General features: G+C 34.9%; 2 protein-coding genes across 3 annotated transcripts in view; one reads left to right on the forward strand and one right to left on the reverse strand.

Moving 5' to 3' along the window:
- The window catches only part of LOC123705581 (sushi, von Willebrand factor type A, EGF and pentraxin domain-containing protein 1), a 38377-nt gene extending 32020 nt beyond the window's left edge, over positions 1 to 6357 (forward strand). The window contains exons 7-11 of the mRNA XM_045654435.1: positions 173 to 352; positions 997 to 1173; positions 1678 to 2006; positions 2713 to 2891; positions 6072 to 6357. Of these exons, the coding sequence (XP_045510391.1) occupies positions 173 to 352; positions 997 to 1173; positions 1678 to 2006; positions 2713 to 2891; positions 6072 to 6357 (1151 nt within the window). The remainder of the gene's footprint in view (positions 1 to 172; positions 353 to 996; positions 1174 to 1677; positions 2007 to 2712; positions 2892 to 6071) is intronic.
- Positions 6358 to 18497: 12140 nt separating this feature from the next.
- LOC123705053 (F-actin-monooxygenase Mical-like) overlaps positions 18498 to 21366 on the reverse strand; it is a 45932-nt gene continuing 43063 nt past the window's right edge. For both annotated transcript variants that reach the window (XM_045653621.1, XM_045653620.1), the window contains one exon: positions 18498 to 21201. In XM_045653621.1, coding sequence (XP_045509577.1) covers positions 21168 to 21201 — 34 coding nt within the window. In that variant the 3' untranslated portion in view covers positions 18498 to 21167. The remainder of the gene's footprint in view (positions 21202 to 21366) is intronic.

A 21366-nucleotide genomic window follows, 5' to 3' on the forward strand; every position in this document is an offset into this window, starting at 1 on the left:
TAATCATTTGAACATTATAATATCATAGATCGTTATTCCATCAGAAAAATATAAAAATATCCACATAAATTGAAACTATTCCAAAATCACTAGGATATGTATTCCGTTCTATCTTGCTATAATAATTGATATATTTAATACTACATATATCTTACCAAATCTCTTAAAACAGGTATAGACTGCGGCTATCCCGCCGAAATCCCGCACGGCAGCTACACACTCCTCAACGGCTCCGCGTCGTACCTCTCGCACGTGCAGTACGCGTGCGAGGCCGGCTACGAGATGGCCGGCCGGTCGCGGCTGGTCTGCGACATCGACGAGCGTTGGAATGGGCCCCCGCCGAGATGCGACGGTAACTGTACACCCACACTCACAATCACACGCTGCTCAACGGCTCTGTTTCGTACCTCTCGCACGTGCAGTACGCGTGCGAGGCCGTGCACAGACCTCTTCAAGCAGCTGAGACCGACGGCTTGAAGCCGCGACCGGTGAACGACATTCATTCTCTGCCGTACACGGACTGCTCGAGCCGTCGCGACCGCTTCAAGCCGTCAACTGCACGGTTTGTAGCGATAGCGCCAGCTGCAGCGGCTTCGCCTACGAAGTTAAAGAAAAAATCGCATAGTTCCCGTTCCCGTGGGATTTCCGGGATAAAACCTATCCTATTTAGTTAGTTCTTAAGATATCTGTGTACCAAATTTGAAGTTAATTCATGCAGTATTTTTTTTAGATTAGCCCGGACATACATATAGACCAACAGACAAAAATTCTAAAAATTATATATTTGGCTTCGGTATTTATTGTAGATCACGTCCCAAGTATTCTTTTAATTAATGTACAGTTTTGACTACGGTTTTATTATATGTATAGATCGCGCTATCACCCTATATGAAACGTTCAAAAATTTAAACTACACAGTTTTTACTAGAAGTATCTGAGAAGACACTTTGATTTGTGAAATTATTAATTAATTAATAAATAAAAAATTAATTCCAGTGATCAAATGCGATCGTCCGCCCACCATATCCAACGGGCGGGTGATAATGATGAACGGCAGCACGTACGGCGCGGTCGTGCAGTACGTGTGCGCTCGCGGCTTCGAGCTGCGCGGAGCAGCCGCGATCACGTGCCTCGCGTCCGGCTTGTGGGACAGCCCGCCACCGCATTGCTATCGTGAGTACTGCCGGAGATTAATTAACAGCCCCTCTAGACAAGTGGCTTCGTTTCGTTTCGTAGATAAACGTATCTCCAGCTTACGTCAATCTCATACATTCATAATCTATTCTATCAAACTTTACGCTAATAGAAAGCCACTTGTCTAACCCCCCTGGATACATACAATTACTACCTGTCCAGAGAGTAATGGTGTATCCTACATACCTTGGGACAATTTTAAACTGTATTTTTGGCTTCGTTATCGATAGTAGATCACGCCACGCATACTTTTAATAAAATATTCAATATAGATTTGACTTTCCTACGATTTTATTATGTATTTTACTTTATTTATTAAATAGTATATTTGAATATTTAAGTCTCAAGCATTAATAGATCATTAAACATTTCTAGAGATTTCAGAATGTGCCATCTTGTGTTCACCATTTTCTGAATAAATAACTTATTTGATTATATTTTTAACTATGTAGTATTATTGAATACCAATTCTCTGCATTTCAGTGGAAGAAATTTCGACTACAACATCATCAACGACGACATCCACAACTACAACGAGCACTACAACAACGACGACGACGACTCCGGCGCCGATTACGACGACACCGCGTCTGATTCTCCCGACCAGACGGCGGAAACCGTCTACGACGTACCCAGACACTGACAAACTGAAACAGGAGACGACCAGAACTGTCACACCGAACATAACGAAGACGACAACAGAACGCACGACAAGGATGCCCTTCAAAAAAGTGACTGGCGCCGATTCGGACAATTCGTCGACGAGTCATGTACCACATATCATAGTGGCCAGCCTGCCACAGGAGAATCAAGTAATTAACATCATTATACGAAAAATAATTATTAAATATCATTTATTTTTATGGCTGGGATGTATTATTAGATTTGTTTTTTTAACTGAGATATATTTTAAATGCCCTTTAAAAAGCACAAGCACACACAAGCACAAGGAAAGAGCATACCTTAAGGACGGCACACTCGCCATACCTCTGGTATTGTGGGTACAAGTGGATGACGACAACTTAACACCAGGGGCTGTATTATGACCCCTTATTTCCAGACAGTTTTCACCGTGAATTGAATTGACCATAATTAACTTTTGTTGGTTATTGCGATCATAATTTGAATTTGCCAGTCAGTTCAATTCACGGCGTAAACTTTGTGGAAATAAGGGGTCATGATACGGCCCCAGGTGACTCGTCTGCTCGTTAGCCTGCTCCTCACATACCTAAATAATAATAATAAATCTCATCGGTTCCTCACTCAATCGCTCTAGGCTCCAGTCGTCTGGCCACTCAGTTTATGACAGAACCACCGCACCCCTTCGTATATATGTATATATAAATAATTTATTTATTTTAGACACAGAGATCTATATAAAATTTATTTTATGTTAGTGAAATTAATAAATTTAAAATTTGATAGTATGCACATTAAAATTATTATTAGAGTAAAATCAATAAAACACGTAAAATTCAATCGAATTTATTTAACACAGATTTATAAATGTAATTGCAGATATTCGGGTCAGGCAACAACATAAGGTCGGAGCAGACGCCGCGCGTGAACGCCCCGTCGCCCGTGGACGGCCCCCGCGGCGCGCGGCTCAACATCGGCGCGGTGGTCGCGCTCGGGGCGTTCGGGGCACTTGTCTTCCTCATCGCCATTATTGTAGCCATCGTCATGTTGGTCAAGAGGTACATTTATTTGTTCAACTTGCTTTCCACCCGCAGCGTTCCGTGCAGTCTAGGAAAAACCCCCATAGTTCCCGTTCCTGTGGGATTTCCGGGATAAAACCTATTTCCCGGGGTACAAAGTAACCTATGTCCTTTCTCGGGTGTCAAAATATCTATATAACTACCAAATTTCATGCAAATTGGTTCAGTAGTTAAGGCGTGATTGAGTAACAGACAGACAGACAGTTACTTTCGCATTTATAATATTAATAGTATGGTTTATCCTTTTGTTGTGTTTAGGAAGCTGTCTTTGTTGATCCGACCTCTGGATCACCTAAATGGTGACATGGATTATGAGTTCCATGAGTTCAAATATAGTGTAGTAGATAATTATTGTAAATTGATCAACTATGACGCTTCCAGAACATTGCATTTATCACTTTTTGTGCTTATCAACATTTAGTTAGTATGCTTTTGGATTTTATATTAGTTATTATGTTTGTTATAAGAATATGTCGATCGTGTCCGTGCTCTGTACTTTATTCCTGAGCTACAGGGTTACCAACAGAGATGACATAGATTAAAAAGTGTTCGATTCATTTTCATTTCATATACGTATTTTTTAATTATACTCAAATAGGTCCAGTGTTGGTCATATTATCCAGACATTAAAATACAATTTATAGTATTAGGTTACTAAGGATTGTTGAAAAAATCTCCACTCAATACAAAATCACAAAAGACAATTGTAATTCGCAACAATCATTCTTCCCCAATTCAAATAAATTGAAAATTATCAGATTATTCAACATTATTACAACACAACTATTCCCACCGACTCAGAGTCATAAACACAACATACAGATAAGATCAAGACACCAACAGAGACTACATTGAAAAAAAATGAAAAATATACAGGGTTAGTTTTCAATGACCGGCCAAATTTTCAGAAATGGTTCAGAATCGATAACATTTTCGATCTAATGAAAAAAAAAAACGTTTTTTTTAAATTAGATTTCATTCCTGTCCGCCACTAAAAAGCGAACGTGTGGACAAAAGCACAATTCAGTTCAACAACCTAGATAGGTAGAAGTTAGCACACACATAAATTTGGCGATGCGCGCACGCACACAAGTGCATTGATTCTGGCGGTGTTTACGATTTAGGAAATTTTTAAGACATTTTCAAATGAATGCTATTATTTTTATTTTATTTTATTCGACAATAATGTTTCAAACGTACCTTTGGTTTAATATCTAGATCTTAATTTTAAATTTTGGCTGGTCATTGAAAACTAACCCTGTATTTATTTCATACACACCATTCAGACAGATGGGTCCTCCTAGTAAATTTAAAAAGAGGACTATCCTAAACAAAAGTTTACAAATACACTACATTGTTGCATAGCCACGTATACGTCGCTAGCCCGTACGTAGGGTTTAGAGAGCACACACACGGCACACGTGTAACGGAGCGAGCTTGGCACAGCGGGCAGCACGGGCGGCACGGGCAGCTCGGGCAGCTCGGGCAGCTCGGGCAGCTCGGGCAGCTCGGGCAGCTCGGGCAGCTCGGGCAGCTCGGGCAGCTCGGGCAGCTCGGGCAGCGCAAGCGGGCGGAGCTGGCGCCGCGCTGGTGCACGCTGCTCGCGCTGCCCTTCCCCGACCAGCAAGTGGGGCGCCGCGAGCTGGCCCGCGCAGCCCGCCACACGCGCGCCGGACACTTCTCCAACCCGCTCTAGCGTGCGTCTACCGACTTACCGCACCCTACCCCCACACTCCCACCCGCGACACGGTGGCCGAACCGAATCTCTGTTCAAACTCAAACATATTTAATTTGACTTCTTTTAGAAGCACTTTCGAATCGTCATCACATATTTGTTAGCAACCAGACGGCAGACGCCCTGACCTATCCGACTCTAACTACAATATCCTAGAAAGTAAATACTGTTAGTGACCAAACGCCCTGACCGACTTTAGTTCCAGTATCCTAGAAAGATATAAACGGCACGTATTTATTAGTTCGACTGAGCTCTTGAAACGCATTCGATTTGAAAACGTGGCGAAACCTATGGAACTCTTTTCGAACGTTCGAGACCGACCCATTTACTTGATATATACCATATTATAATCTCTAAACCACACAATTCTTCCATGCTTTTTATTTGCTTAGCAAAATTACTGCATGGAGAATTGTGTTTGTTTTATTTACGTTCTAGTCTTTTACCAATGAAAAAAAACAATTTACCTCTAACTGCGTAAAATTATATTAGGTAAGCTTTTAATATTAATTATTATATACCTCACATTATGTTGTTTTTGGCTAACTCGTACCTATTAATATAATGTGGACTGGTTAGTTCAATTTATTTTTATTCCTTCTTTACGGTACACAAATAAGGCTCTCGTCATTTTAACGTAATTAATAATTAAAATTACTTTTAATACGATTATAATTTATAACATATTTTAATTACGCGCACATATTTTAATTATTACATATTTTAATTAAGCGCTAAGTATTCATTAACGGAATAGATGGTAGCACATTTTAATAAAGGGAAAATAATCATAAAAAGCAAACCCATTCATACAAACTACATTAGAAGTAGAAGGAGTAGCCACCGTGTCACCTCATCGCACACAGCACAACGCATACATTCATCAACATGCATTCGATAATCATTTTTCATACAGAAAATGATTGAAAGCGGACACACAGCACAGCTTCTCGGATCATTGGAACAAACAAGTTATTAGTTCACAAGCTTAAAGCACAGAGCACTGACCACGATTGATGGAGCACCTCGAATCATTTGAGCACTATGTACCTGTTTTCAAAGAGATGGTTTTTATGATTTTTGTTTACGGTTCTTTTCATTGTATATATATATTATATGTACATATAAGGTATTTTCTAGCGAAATTCTTTTACATCTTAAATTTTTATTATTTCTGAGAAACAAAAATCCAATTATTGTATAGCCCTAAATGCATTAATAAAACTTAAAACTCTTTTTTACTTTTAAATTTTCTGAATTCATGTTCATATTCTTTTTCACATCCCATTTCTCTTACTTGTAAATAAAACTTAAAATATACTTGTTTCTAGTAACTATCTTGTATATACTTTGAGGCTACGATTATGGGGCGCATGAAAGAGCCCGACGCCAACACAAAACTAAAAGTAGTTCGTACCCCACAGCCGGCGTCACAATGAAGACAATAGGTACCAGCACCACGATTCCGCCCAGGACCGTTTCACAGAGGTGTCGCTAGAAACTTCATCGTCCGAGTGCCGGAACGGTTTGAACAAATATTACCAACACGCGTGGGATCAATTAAATGAGTTGTCGAACGGGCCGCCCGAGCGCGCGCCGCCCAGGGACGGCCCCGCGGAGGTAGCGGACCCCAAGCCCAGCTTCAAGCCGCGCCGCCACCACCACCACCACCGGCTCGGCCACAGCTCCCGGCAGCCCTTCGTCTACTGACGCACTCGTCTCTCCCACGGCCCACCACCGGCACAGCTCCATCTAGTTACCATCCCTAATTGATCAATTTCAACTAAATTACTCGGTCACTAATTGGTCATGATTGTAATATTTGTAATAATATTATAATAATTATTGGTCAGCGTTATTAGCGGATTATTATTTTTTGTGTACAAACTAATGATATTCAATTTGGTTAGCGGCCCAAAATCTAAAACTTAGATTTTCACATTTGGTCAAGTAACCAAAAGAATACAGTGTAGGTACAACAAAATTTCAAAGTACATAATAAATGCCGGTATGACAGGTAATAAGATCAGTGCGGATTGATTGCGTATTGAGAGTAGGCTTCGGCCTATATTGTTTTAAATGACGACAGACTCGAAAAAAGAATTTCGATATATAATAACTTTCTAATTGTCATTTTTCTTTCTTCTTCTCTTTTGTCTTTACTTTTCCTGAGACCGCGTATGAACAACCGTCCAGTATATTTCGAATCTTGACGCGCATATTGATTACAATATGGCGACATAAAAGAGCCCGAATTGTAGTACAGTAAGGACATTTTGTGTATAGGGTAGCCTACTTGCATGCGCTTATTCATTCGGCACTGAGCTTATTACCTATATTTAATATAATTGTCTTTCAATGACAATTGATTAATGCCCAGGGGAGCTCTAAATTTCAATATTGGGCTGTTAATAAATTTGCAATTATAACCCTTTATTTTTTTGTTTACTTAACCAAATCTTAAGATCTTCGATCCAATTTTTCAATTCTTCTTAGCTATAAGAATTTAGTTTTTAAATTACAAATTTTAGATTTTGTGCCGCTAACTGAATTTGGTCGACCTTGAATGTCATTAGTTTGTTAATAATTGTGCTAATAACACTGACCAATAATTATTAAAATATTATTACAAATATTACAATCATCACCAATTAGTGACCATTTAATTTATCCCCCAGTTGAGTTCTAAATGTTAATAATGGGGTGCTAATTATATTTTGGTTCCAAATTTATGACCTTGAAATTTTTAAATCTGTTATATATATATTTTTTTGTGTACACGACCAAATGTTAAAAACGGTTTTTCAATTCTTCTTAGCTATAAGAGTTTAGTTTTTAAATTGCAATTTTTTTATTTTGGGCCCCTAACAAAATTTGGTTGACCCTGAATGTCATTATTTTGCTAATAACTCCGCTAATATCTCTGACCAATTATTATAATGTACTGACCAATCATGACCAATTAGCACGTCAAAGGGGGACGCCCTTGCGAATGTCGCTACCAAAAAAATAAAAAACAAATAAAAATATAAAAAAATAAAAAGTAAAAAAAAAAAACAGAAAATAAAAATAAAAAAAATTGTGACCAATTCAATGATTTTGATTGTACGATAAAATGGGGTGTTAAATTTTTTTTGATGACCTTGTAATTTTCTGCATAAATGACGAATTAGTCGGACCTACTGACCAATTATGACCAACTAGCTTTCCACCCGCGGCATCGCCCGCGCAGAAGAAAGAAAAACCCGCATAGTTCCCGTTCCCGTGGGATTTCCGAGATAAAACCTATCCTATGTCCTTTCTCGGGTATCAAAATATCTCTATACCAAATTTCATGCAAATTGGTTCAGTAGTTAAGGCGTGATTGAGTAACAGACAGACAGACAGACAGAGTTACTTTCGCGTTTATAATATTAGTATGGATTAGTGACCTATTCGGAGCACTGTTTAAAATACTGCTATGAGACACCAAGGGGCCCGTGACTAAAATGTTGTAACTATAATTATTTTTTGTTCATCGAGCTGAGCTCGATGCTTTTGACGTGCATGCATTATGGAAGACGAGGGCGTTTAAATATATTCAGTTAGCTCGATTAATTATTATTATTATTATTTGATTTCATATAATTATTAATTTCATGTAATAGCCGGAGCTTCTCGCTCTCGAGAAGTATCTGCCGGTATGACAGGTAATAAGATGCGGATTGATTGCGTATTGAGAGTAGGCTTCGGCCTATATTGCTTTAAATGACGACAGACTCGGGAAAAGAATTTCGATATATAATAACTTTCTAATTGTCATTTTTCTTTCTTCTCTATTTTTCTTTACTTTTCCTGAGACCGCGTACGTCCAACATGGCGGAAAATAAGAGCCCGAATTACAATTCGGACAACAAACATGTATAATTGTATAGGGTAGCCCACTTGCATGCATTCATTTAATTCATTCATTCGTCACAGATCTTATTACTCTCTCTTCATTAATAGGTATTATTTTCTTTAATTGACAAACATTTGATAGAAAATCGATATTTAAAAAATGTTAATATAAATAATAACACGGAATGTTCATACGAATTATATTAAAGACTGATTCGACAATCGGATCGAAGTAATTATTTTAAAGACTTATTTAAAACGAATAATTTTAGAGTTTAGGTATATAATGACTCGTAATTAGTATTATATTTTGGACATGTTTTCAAGACAAAAGTGATTCTCTAAAAAATTGTCTGACGAAAATTGATATAAATTAAATTTAATAGAATTCCTATGATCGCCTTGATCTTGTCTTGCAAATACACACTTAACATATAGGTAGTATACACGCTACCACGGCCGAAAGGCGATAATACATTCATATTTTCCAAGAAACTCCTGATTATAGAAAAATTCCATACAATAGTTAAGATTTAAAGATAAGATTGAAGTGTATCATTGATAGAAAGTTATTTGATGTGTACTATCAAAAATTATTTCATTGAAACCAAATAAAATTATATGTATGTTACCAATATAACTTCTAATTCTCTTAATTCCAAACGATATAGTAACGATGTCTCGAAATGGGTATTTATTTGTCCATATTTATCCTGCGAATGGTACAAATAAACTTTTGATATGAGTCGAGTAAGTACAATTATAAAACTAGAAACTTCTCTTTTATAAGTAGGTATGTGCCATTAAACAGGCAAGTGAATAATGTAGGATAAAAATATTTAAGTAAGCATTCTTCGTTATTTAATGTTAATTATAATATATTATGTAAATATCGTTTAGCTCGTATCATTAGAAATATTGTGACGTGATGTTGTAAGTATCAAAAAATATATATAGTTTAAATAATGTTGTTTTGAGGTACACATAATATAAATAAAAGTTTGTGATAATGGAAACGCATTTTTATTGTCCTTTTATTTTATTAAGTTTTCAAAACATCTTGCAGAGAAAGCGACTGCTTTATTCAGTTGCTTCCGTTCCAATTATTTGTATAAAATCTAACTAAAGACGGGTTTGATTCTTTACCTATAAGCTATAGGCTAGTGAAGACCCAAAACAGTTACATAACCACTATCAGACGAGAATTGGGCAATTTTAGGGTTCCGAACATCTAAAGGAAAAACGGAACCCTTATTACTTTCTTAGGACGTCCTTCTGTCTGTCTGTCAATTCCCTTTTTTCTCAGGAACGTGTGGAGGTATCGAACTGAAATTTAATAAAGAATATTCAAGTCTACGGTCCCTTGATGGGTAACCTATTAAAAACTCGAATTTCTATTACCCGAATCTTAAAACCCCGAAAACGGTTGTTAGAACTATTAAAAGACAGATGTAATGGATGACAAATTTTTAAAATTCCTTTTTTAATTGCCCAGATGAATCGATTTCCAGATGCACCAAAACCAGATTCTTAAAAAGTATTTTTTTTGTTTCCCGTATTCTCATAATACAGATCTCATTATACCAGATTCTCCGAATACTTTTTTTGTTTCCCATCGTACCATTTTCCAAATAAACTATTGCCAAATTTTCATAATCTTTTTATTTGGTTCCCATATAATCGTATAACAGATAAACTATTGCCAGATTTTCATAATATTTTTATTTAATTTCCATACAATCGTGATTATACCTTTACTATCGACTGAAAATAAACATTGTCAGTAAGGTAATTTATTGTTTTACTTGCCCATTACAGAAAGGTTTAAGTGTCAAATTCGACTCAGTAGGTTAGGTTAGGTTTGAACTGTGACCCCCCATGCACGAGCCGAGCGAGCGAAGCGAGCGTGCCGCGGCAGCGGCCGGCGAGTGCCAGAACCGACTCGCTATTGTTTTACTTGCCCATTACAGAAAGACTTAAGTGTCAAATTCGACTCAGTAGGTTAGGTTAGGTTTGAACTGTGACCCCCCATGCACGAGCCGAGCGAGCGAAGCGAGCGTGCCGCGGCAGCGGCCGGCGAGTGCCAGAACCGACTCGCTATTGTTTTACTTGCCCATTACAGAAAGACTTAAGTGTCAAATTCGACTCAGTAGGTTAGGTTAGGTTTGAACTGTGACCCCCCATGCACGAGCCGAGCGAGCGAAGCGAGCGTGCCGCGGCAGCGGCCGGCGAGTGCCAGAACCGACTCGCTATTGTTTTACTTGCCCATTACAGAAAGACTTAAGTGTCAAATTCGACTCAGTAGGTTAGGGTAGGTTTGAACTGTGACCCCCTGGAAGGATTTCGTTTCGCTGGATATCGTTTATTTGAATTTCAAAAATCTGGACATTGTTTGTCTGGATTTTAATTAACTGTATTTCAAAAATTTGTGTTTTAAAAATCTGGCTTTCGTGCATATGGATTACGGTCATCTGGATTTTGTGCATTTAGATTTCGTACGTCTGGAACTCATTCGTCTGGATTGTAAAACGTCGTACAAATGAAGAAATGGGTAAATGAAATTCGGAGTTACGATTATTTGGCAAACAAAACTTCGAAATTTTGAAATTCGGGGTTATGAAAAAATGTCCAAACGTTTTCTGGATTATGATATTCGGAATATTAAAATTCGAGATTAAGATAGGTAACCCCCTTGATGCTGTAAAAAAAATCAAACTCGATAAAAAGATTTTTCGAAGCCTTTTCGACATTCGCAAGGAAATAAATAAAACCTATAGAATACTTCCCATGAAAACAGAATCTTGAAATTTATTACAAAGTAATGTCATATAAGTTATAACACAGGTAAAGGAATAATTGCTTAAAACGTTATTATTCTTTGGGATTATTCAACGCTGGATGTATTCAATCGAATGACAACAATCTGGCTTGCAGCATGCACATAATTTGATTAGTCGAAAGGATTCGGGCAGATAAAATATATGAGTGTGCGGGGATTGATAATCCTGAAACCGATCCAGACCGACATGACGTTGTTATCATGGACCGTGTGAAACAATCAACCACCAAACACCATGCATGGTTGACAGCGAGTGTACCTAAAGGTATCCACGAAAATTGATGGCAGAGACCATCACAGCCAACGATGGTTGCCCACTGTATCAGGGTCGATCGCCCAATGATAATGGTAGAATTATGACAACTAAAGTGAAACGAAACGATGGTGTGGTCGACAACAGTTAAAGAATGAAAAGAGTTAATCCATGTTGCACAACTTATTAAAATTAAATCATTTTTCTCTGAGACGTGTTTGAAGTAATAAAATAAAAATATACTATTACCTATCAACCCATATAAATATTTATTTTGTATCATTGTATTACGTTCATCAAAGCCTTAATTAGTTCAGCTAAAAGGTAACACAACATTCATTGACAGGGCGATACAAAGTTCGCCGGGACAGCTAGTATGAAATAAAAAACATCCTAATTTAAACTTACAACCTTTCTACTAATGAACGCCTACCTACATGTATTAAATTGATATTCACATCAAAATCTCGTCTATAATACCTTTAGGCTATAATAAAATCTAACTTCTATTTCAACGAATTAGAAGAATTATTATAAAGCCACTGATAATTTATAACAATACTACTAGTGTCGCAACTACCTACTTGACACTTTCAGGAGAATCAAAATCTACAAGTTAGTGAATACAGAGTCTTGAAATTTGATTAAAATCACGTCTTATAAGTTACAGCAATGATAAAAGAAAAATATTCAAAAATCAAAACATAAATTTTCAGTGTGCGTCAGGATTGCTCCGCCAAGTTATCAAATCAGAAAATGGTTTCAGCCAAAAATTTGTCAATATTTGTCAAAATCGAAAGAAACAAACCCCGTATTTGTCAAAGCAGAAATAAAGAAGTTATAAGCGTTTTAAGTTGGCCGCGCAATCCTGACGTCAAGGACTGCGCGGCCACGGAGATCTCAGCAACTACTTGGGATAGAGAAATAATTCCTTTTGTCAACTCAAGTCTGTATTTGTCAAGATTTGTCGAAAAATGAATCAAAGCTCTATATCAATATTATAATTAAATATTCGCCTTGAAAGTCATGGCCGCGCAGTCCTTGATTTGCTATTTTGTTTTTAGTATTTTTTTTTTATTAAAATTGAAGACTTCATATAGTATAGGAGTTAAAAGGAGAAAGGTCTTAATTTGTCGAAACTGACAAAAGCTTTAAAATACGACTAAAGTGTAATTAAACAGACGAAATCAATTTAAAACACAAAACTCGTGGCCGCGCAGTCCTGACGTTACTTTAAACCATGATATCTCAATAACTATAGTAGCTAGGATTTTGCTGTAGACGTCCATATAATCCTTATATTAACCCCATTAAAATGACATATCCTTTTACCCTCAACACTGTTTGGGACGCGAGTAATCTCAAGAATTATGTTACCCCATACAATGTTCTAGTAGAGTGACCATAATGTCGATTTGTTTTTAATCTTTGTCAAACTGGCTATGACAGCACAGTTCAAGGGCATTCTGTTCTGTTAGTCAAAAACTTAAATAAAATACTAAATAAGACGAAATAAAAAACTTGTTTAATATTTGAATATTTTTATTCATTGCACAAATATAAAGATTTCAAAAATCAACAAAATCATTATTCTTCAACTTTAAATGTTTTTCATCGGCTCTTACACCTCTACTAAAACATAAGTTAAAAAATGGATATATACAGAATCGTTTGTACTCTCTTCTAATTTACTCTTGTTATCGTCGTAACAAAGCATTCCGCTATTTCTTATAATATGACACTTATAATGCCCTATTGTTCCAAGTATTGGAGGAACATATTCTACGGCACCTAATAATTTATAAATGTTTTGTTTAATTATTATACTTTTAGGTACCTCATGTAAAAACACCATTTGCGTGCCATTTAAATCGAATGTAGTTCAATTTTTGACAAGGTATAATGAAATAGAACTACTTCATTGCATTTTCTGCATTGCTTGTTTTCCCAATCATGAATAATAATAGAATCTTCCAAGTTACTGATGGTGAAAATATTAATTATATCTAAATTTAACGGTATAAACACATGTTTTCTTCTTGATGGGGTAGAATTTATGCACGCACTATTTGAACAGTTACTTACAGAAGAAGCACTAAAAATAATATCATTTAAGACGTGCTCATAAATAAATGCAGCGTTACATTCACAATCATAATGATTGTTTTTGAAATGTATCGAAGCAATTCTTATTCTTAATTTGTTTGCTTCTTAACTGTTATTATCAGAGTTACAGAGGATTTGTAAAAACGCTGTTATATCCCTATTTCTGCAATTATTGTCAAATAAATCGCGTATGCATGAATACTCTTTAAATCCGTGGGCCAATAAAAAAATACGGAATCAAATGCACAAGTGTTTGTTAATTTAATATTTTTTTCAGATATATCTTGTACAGTAAAATTACTATTTTTTAAAAACATTATATTTACAGATTTATTTGCAGAATCATCTTTAGGAACACCTTCGCCTCTCCAGTTTTCAACATACGTAGGAATTACTGAGAATACCGAATCATTTAAAAACGTTTTGGTTACACTAGGTTTTTCTTTTTTGCAGCATTTGTTTTCAAATGGTAACATTTTTCGCTTCCTAGTCTTACCTCGTTTTCTTTTAATGTTTTTCTCCTTTTTGTCTACAATGTCGGCGAAATTATTTAAACAATTTAAAGCAATTTTTGTGCGAATGAAAAGCAATATTAGAAAGAGAGCGCAATAGGCAAACTCGCGTCGATGCTCCTGTAGTGCGGCCGAAGAGACCAACTTAGAATAATGTTAAAATAGTAATTTTACTGATTTATCTGTAAAAAATATTAAAACATTTAAAGTTGAAGAATAATGATTTTGTTGATTTTTGAAATCTTTATATTTGTGCAATGAATAAAAATATTCAAATATTAAACAAGTTTTTTATTTCGTCTTATTTAGTATTTTATTTAAGTTTTTGACTAACAGAACAGAATGCCCTTGAACTGTGCTGTCATAGCCAGTTTGACAAAGATTAAAAACAAATCGACATTATGGTCACTCTACTAGAACATTGTATGGGGTAACATAATTCTTAAGATTACTCGCGTCCCAAACAGTATTGAGGGTAAAAGGATATGTCATTTTAATGGGGTTAATATAAGGATTATATGGACGTCTACAGCAAAATCCTAGCTACTATAGTTATTGAGATATCATGGTTTAAAGTAACGTCAGGACTGCGCGGCCACGAGTTTTGTGTTTTAAATTGATTTCGTCTGTTTAATTACACTTTAGTCGTATTTTAAAGCTTTTGTCAGTTTCGACAAATTAAGACCTTTCTCCTTTTAACTCCTATACTATATGAAGTCTTCAATTTTAATAAAAAAAAAATACTAAAAACAAAATAGCAAATCAAGGACTGCGCGGCCATGACTTTCAAGGCGAATATTTAATTATAATATTGATATAGAGCTTTGATTCATTTTTCGACAAATCTTGACAAATACAGACTTGAGTTGACAAAAGGAATTATTTCTCTATCCCAAGTAGTTGCTGAGATCTCCGTGGCCGCGCAGTCCTTGACGTCAGGATTGCGCGGCCAACTTAAAACGCTTATAACTTCTTTATTTCTGCTTTGACAAATACGGGGTTTGTTTCTTTCGATTTTGACAAATATTGACAAATTTTTGGCTGAAACCATTTTCTGATTTGATAACTTGGCGGAGCAATCCTGACGCACACAATTTTCAAAGTAACAACATTAATAAAATATAGGTTTTTGGGAGCCCTCGCGAATCCGACTCGCACTTGTCCGGTTTTAATTAAATTGCAAGTTATTGCTCGTTTATTACTAGCGGTCCGCCCCGGCTTCGCCCGTGGTACATATTCACGTTTTCTCTTCATAAGAACCATCCTCGTACTTCAATGAATATAATAAAAAGAATTAAAGAAATCGGTTCAGCTGTTCTAAAGTTATGCGCTTACCAACACATTTTGGGATTCATTTTTATATTATAGACTAGCGGTCCGCCCCGGCTTCGCCCGTGCTACATTTTTACATTTTCTCTCCATAAGAACCATCCTCGTACTTCAAGAAATGTAATAAAAAAAGAATTAACGAAATCGGTTCAGTTGTACTCGAGTTATGCGCTTATCAACACATTTTGCGATTCATTTTTATATTATAGATTATCAGTTGATGCCCTTTAGCCATTCTATAGCCCTCACTGTGTGTCATTTTGCTTCTTCTAATAAGTAATAATTATTAATGTTTTTTTATAATATGTACTTCACACCTTTGTAGAAAGCTAAACAAACACAGAATTAAGTGTCATCATTGTACAACAAGTTGCATTTTGGTTGGTACATTTGGTACCTAAATTTTCAAATATAGTTAAATAAATAATAATATTTCTGAAACTAATATGTAAGTTTCGGGTGATTATTTTTTTTTACTCAAAATGAGCTATACGTTCATCACTTTAAAATTAACCTATATCAAGTGACCCCGTATAAAATTCTCGTGTAGCGGTGTTAATAGTAAAACTTCTCCGGAATGGCTTTACCGAATCTGATGAAATTTTGTGAGCATATTGAGAGCAGGCGGATTGAGAGTAGAACATTTATTTTTAATTCCCCTAAATTATAAGATTAAGGCTAAGAACACAAAATAAGACTAAGAACTACTTTTGCCAGGACAACTGATTTATTTATATACGTAACTATAATTCTCGAACCTCTAAAACGTGTGTCACGAGAAATTTAAGAGGCCAGCGAGCGGCTACTACGAGTTACGACTACTTTTTGCCCAGGAGACAACTCGTTCCCAAGGGTAGGATATATTTTGGGGTATTTGAAACATTCAGAAATTTATAATACCGATTGACGATGCTATGTTGTGTGACGTGTTTTCTGTTAATATAAGTTCTATTTATGTACCAAATACCTCAGATTTGTTTTGGACTAGCGGTCTGCCCCGGCTTCGCTCGTGGTACAATTACGCAATAAAAGGTAGCCTATGTCCTTTTTCAGGTATCAAAATATCTCCATAGGTACCAAATTTCATGCAAATTGGTTCAGTAGTTTAGGCGTGATTGAGTAAAAGACAGAGTTACTTTCGCATTTATAATATTAGTAGGGATGTTATGAGACAGAATTTTAGATACATATTATGAGACAGAATATTCAATGACGCATGAGATGAGCAGTAACGGCATTACGTTCTATAATGCCGTTGGCCGTTGCTGCTTTTCGATCTGTATGACATATAAGAGGGCATACCTATACTTATTGTATTTGTAAGCTAAGGATTAGTATAAATAAAAAGCAATAGTTTCATGATTTTTTCTTTATTAGTAAATAAAATGGTCTATGAATTACAGTAGAAGGTACGTTGCATTGAATTTTAAAACAAATATTCTAACATCAGTAGATCTAATAATACAACATAATAAACAGGTTACTTTGTGCGGCGAAACAGATAACCCGCGTCAATAATAAACTGAATTCTAAAATGGGTCTAGGTTAGTTGCCTTTTGATTTTTTATTGCCGCGAGTTATACGAAGTTTATAATATAGCATTGTTACAATACAAGACAACTTAGGACGATAAAACGCTGCGCTCCACGCGAAAACATTGCAGAGTTCAATATACCTAATAGAATCATATATAAATCAAATAATAAAATCGAATCATTAATTCAAAGTTTAAAAATTGATAATTGTGATTTAAAAATACTTGCAAAATATATTGATGTTAAATGTAAACAATTTTATGGACCACAACATATCGGAAGAAATTTTGCAAGAAAAACAATAATAACATGGGAATGATGAATACTGATTTGAAAATACTTCCAAAAGTGTTTTACGTATAATAGAAGTGTATAAAGTAAAAAAATCACAACGCCTTCGTGTCAAGCAATAAAATTTTAAGAAAACTTGCGCATATTATCTTGCCATCGCCGATGTATAAAACTACAATATAGTTATTCTGTGATGTTTTGATCTACAGGAATAAATATGATTTAATATAACTTGGTAACATAAAAAAAGAAAAAAAAGGATTGAAAGTTTTGATCAAGAAATGAAGAAAGACATAACTTAAAGTATGAACTCCCAGATATAAAACATGAAAATATGTGAGGAGACTTTTTTTTTAAATATAAGTAAAAACATATAGAAAGGTATAGTTGAAACGAAGAAAATTGTAGTTTTATATAATAGCTACCGATCTGTCACTTGTATAAAAAATTATGTCTAATGTGCGGTTAAATGCGAATAAAGTCAACAATTTCAACGAACAGATCGACTCAACATGACCTCCCTCAGACCCTTCAGTACAAAAATATACATTCACTCTATCAACCAACACTCCGTTCAAACTTTATGATTTCTTCCTGCGTTTTCATCATACATATCAACTTGAGCCAATTATATCTTTTAAGAATCTATACATATAATAAATCTGTAGAAGGGTCAATTCTGTACATTGAAAATATTGAAAAAATAAATAGCAGGGGGTGTTACTGGATCGATACCAAACCCAAATATGTGATTAAAAAAATTTTTGTCTGTCTGTCTGTCTGTCTGTATGTGAAGGCATCACGTGAAAACTAGTGGTTCGATTTCGATGAAACTTGGTATAATTATACCTTATTATCCTGGGCGTAAAATAGGATACTTTTTATCCTGGAAAAATACGTAGAAAAAAATTAATCTTAATTTTTCAGTTTTATCCATAGACGTTGTTCCGTAGAACCGCGAACACACGTTGCGTATTATTATAGGCCTAACCGTATTTGGGAATTGGGTCCAATAGATATTTATAAGATGTTATTGTCAGAGGTCTCAAAATGGAGAAATAAACCATCCACGCGAAGACCGACATCCGCGCGGACGGAGTCGCGGGCGGAAGCTAGTATATAATAAAATTATAAAAATTTATAATTGAAAAATATTATATACATGCACAGCTTATTATTTATATAATTCACATACATTAATGGACAAAATATTAATGTGTGTTCAATATAGAATAGTTCCAAGAATTTTTTTATATCTTAAAATTACTTAGTGAAAATGCAAAATATGAACGAGTACAAATTCACGTTGATGATTAAATTTCAAACGGTCCATTATTTTTTAAATATACATAAAATTGTAATAGAAAATATATTTTCATAAAGTTTCAACGGAGCACACGAAGACCAAAGCCCGTAAACCTCGCTTCAACACTTCATCACACTATAGAAAACACTAGAAATATTATAATGTCTCATCACCAGCTTTCACCAGAAACCCGACAGCACTCTAGCCTGCCTAATTTGTTGATAAACTCGAATCTAACTTTATAGTAATGTTTTCCCCCAGGATCCATATAATTTCTGATAATTATTGCATATTTTACAGTAAGGAACGTCTGCCATTACTTATAAAATTATAATAATATGTTTTATTCTTATCCATATAAATTTCAACGAACATAGAAACATCATAGCCTTAATTTTTCACTGAATAATTATTTAAGGGAATTTCTTAGACTATTATTATTTAAAGAAAATGATATAAGAAAGTAATAAATATTATTGTGTGATCATTATTTCGTTTATTTAACTCGATTTCACAAGTTGTATTTCTCATAAATTAATTATTAGCAACTCTTATGTAATATAGATATATTATAGTTCCAAGGTAATAATTGTTTTCTGTTACTGATAGAAAAGGAAAATCTAAAATAATAATAATAATTCTAAGAAATCCCCTTTTTCCAAGTACCCCATAAAATACTTAATATAAATAAAAATACTCCGAATTGAAGTGCTGTCACAACGCGCGGTTCACTAAATTTATAATGTTATTGTATCGAACTATTCACTGTTATGATATAGCAATTATTATAAATCATTCAAATTCAAAGTGTTTTGTTAACTGACTAAGTTGCTTAGAAATAAGAGAGCGTATATTCCAATTAACTTATTTTGATAAAATCATAATCAGAGCCGTAACAATGGCTTAAGCACAATTTTAAAATTACATCAAAGTTTCGATTTTTTTTTTCATTCCATTAATATACCGAGTTCGATCGAAACATGTAAAAAGGGCTATAAATCTTAGGCAATCAAGCGAAAGCATTTAGGCATAATATACACTATAATTATTAAAAATATTACACAATTCAGAAAATATTTGCACATACAACTCTATATTCAAAAATATTTTTACCACTAATTTCTACATACATCGCAGTGTCCGATGGCTTATGATGTACGTTTGGGATAATTTGTTTTTGAAATTGTACTACAAGTTTCGATTTTTATAAAACTACGCAAATGAAAACTATGAAAATGCTATGACAAATTACTGAATATAGACTTCAGAAACTCAGATCATGAGAGTTAAACAGACAGCTCCTTGACCTCTTCCAACCCACAATTAGAAAAGGTAGAAATGAAATAATTGACATCAGAACAGAAAAGGGATCCCAAACCATTATCCCAGTATAGAATGAATCATCGAACACTGCAACTTATTTGGCATATCTAGCACACCGTTAAATTCCATTGGAATCTCGATTTGTGACATGAATTAACACCGCTGAAGCCAACCGATCGTGTGTACCGCCCAGTTAAACCTGACAAAAATTTGTACCTACACATACAACTACCCGCAACAATTAATACTTAAATGCGATGAGCTTTTGGCATTCCGAAAGAGGACCAGAAGACAGACAGACTGTAAATGCTAAATAAAACGATTAGCTCAGTATATTATGATGATCACGACGACCCTACGAAACTCAGCGTGCAGTATCTTTGGAGCATTGTCGATTACAAATAATCATTACTATAAAAAGGTATAAAAATGTTCAACGAACGATTCTATTGTCGATGTTGCGGTTGTAATAAAAATTTGAGAACAATTTAATACTCGTCTAATTAACCATGAAAAAATACATGTACATACTAATCAATTAAAAAAATATAAATAAAGCTCTATTTGAATGGTAAACTTATCTTAACATTAATAATTTCTATAATACAAGGCGACATACATATTCAAGTGTTGTTGCAACACAAGAGATATGCGTACAAAATTGAACGACATTTATATTTGTTTTACATTGCATTGTCACGTAACCCAATAGTGCATAGATCACTTGGCCACCTTCGCACAAAGCGCGTCAGCAGTCTGCCTAAAACGTTCATTTATACTTCCAAAACATTTTCCAAGCAAAAATCTCAAAAATTCAATATGTCAACTGCTTTTCATGTAAGCAACGTTACATTTTGTCAAATATTCATAATATAATTTGTTATTAAAAAGTCTTAAAAATAAAAATCATGCATTTCTAACGTAAAGATATTACTATTATGTTCTATTATTTCAAAAACTCTCAGTGGTATTACATTTTGCCGAGACATTTTTTGAAAATAAATAAATCATAATGAAATTCCATCTATTTGAACAGGTTGCGTCAAAAATATACGTGCGCTTCACCGAGACGTAATTTCTTTTGTTGCAATTGTAACAATTTGAGTGTTTAAATACAGAATGAATATATCAGATGAGTCCTTGGCCCTTAATCGCCCACACTGTTTGTAGCGTTGCGCCTCCTGGAAAAGCAAAACAATAATTAAAATTATTTTAATTTTTGAAATAGAATAGAAATCAGTTTTTAGTTGACAGTCCATTTCTTGAGTTAGGCTATCATGATTCATGAACGACTTGGGTGAAACCACAAGTCAAGTAATTTTCTATTATTAATATAAAAAAAAAAG

This window comes from Colias croceus, chromosome Z (genome assembly GCF_905220415.1).
Source record: "Colias croceus chromosome Z, ilColCroc2.1".
Lineage (NCBI taxonomy): Eukaryota > Metazoa > Arthropoda > Insecta > Lepidoptera > Pieridae > Colias > Colias croceus.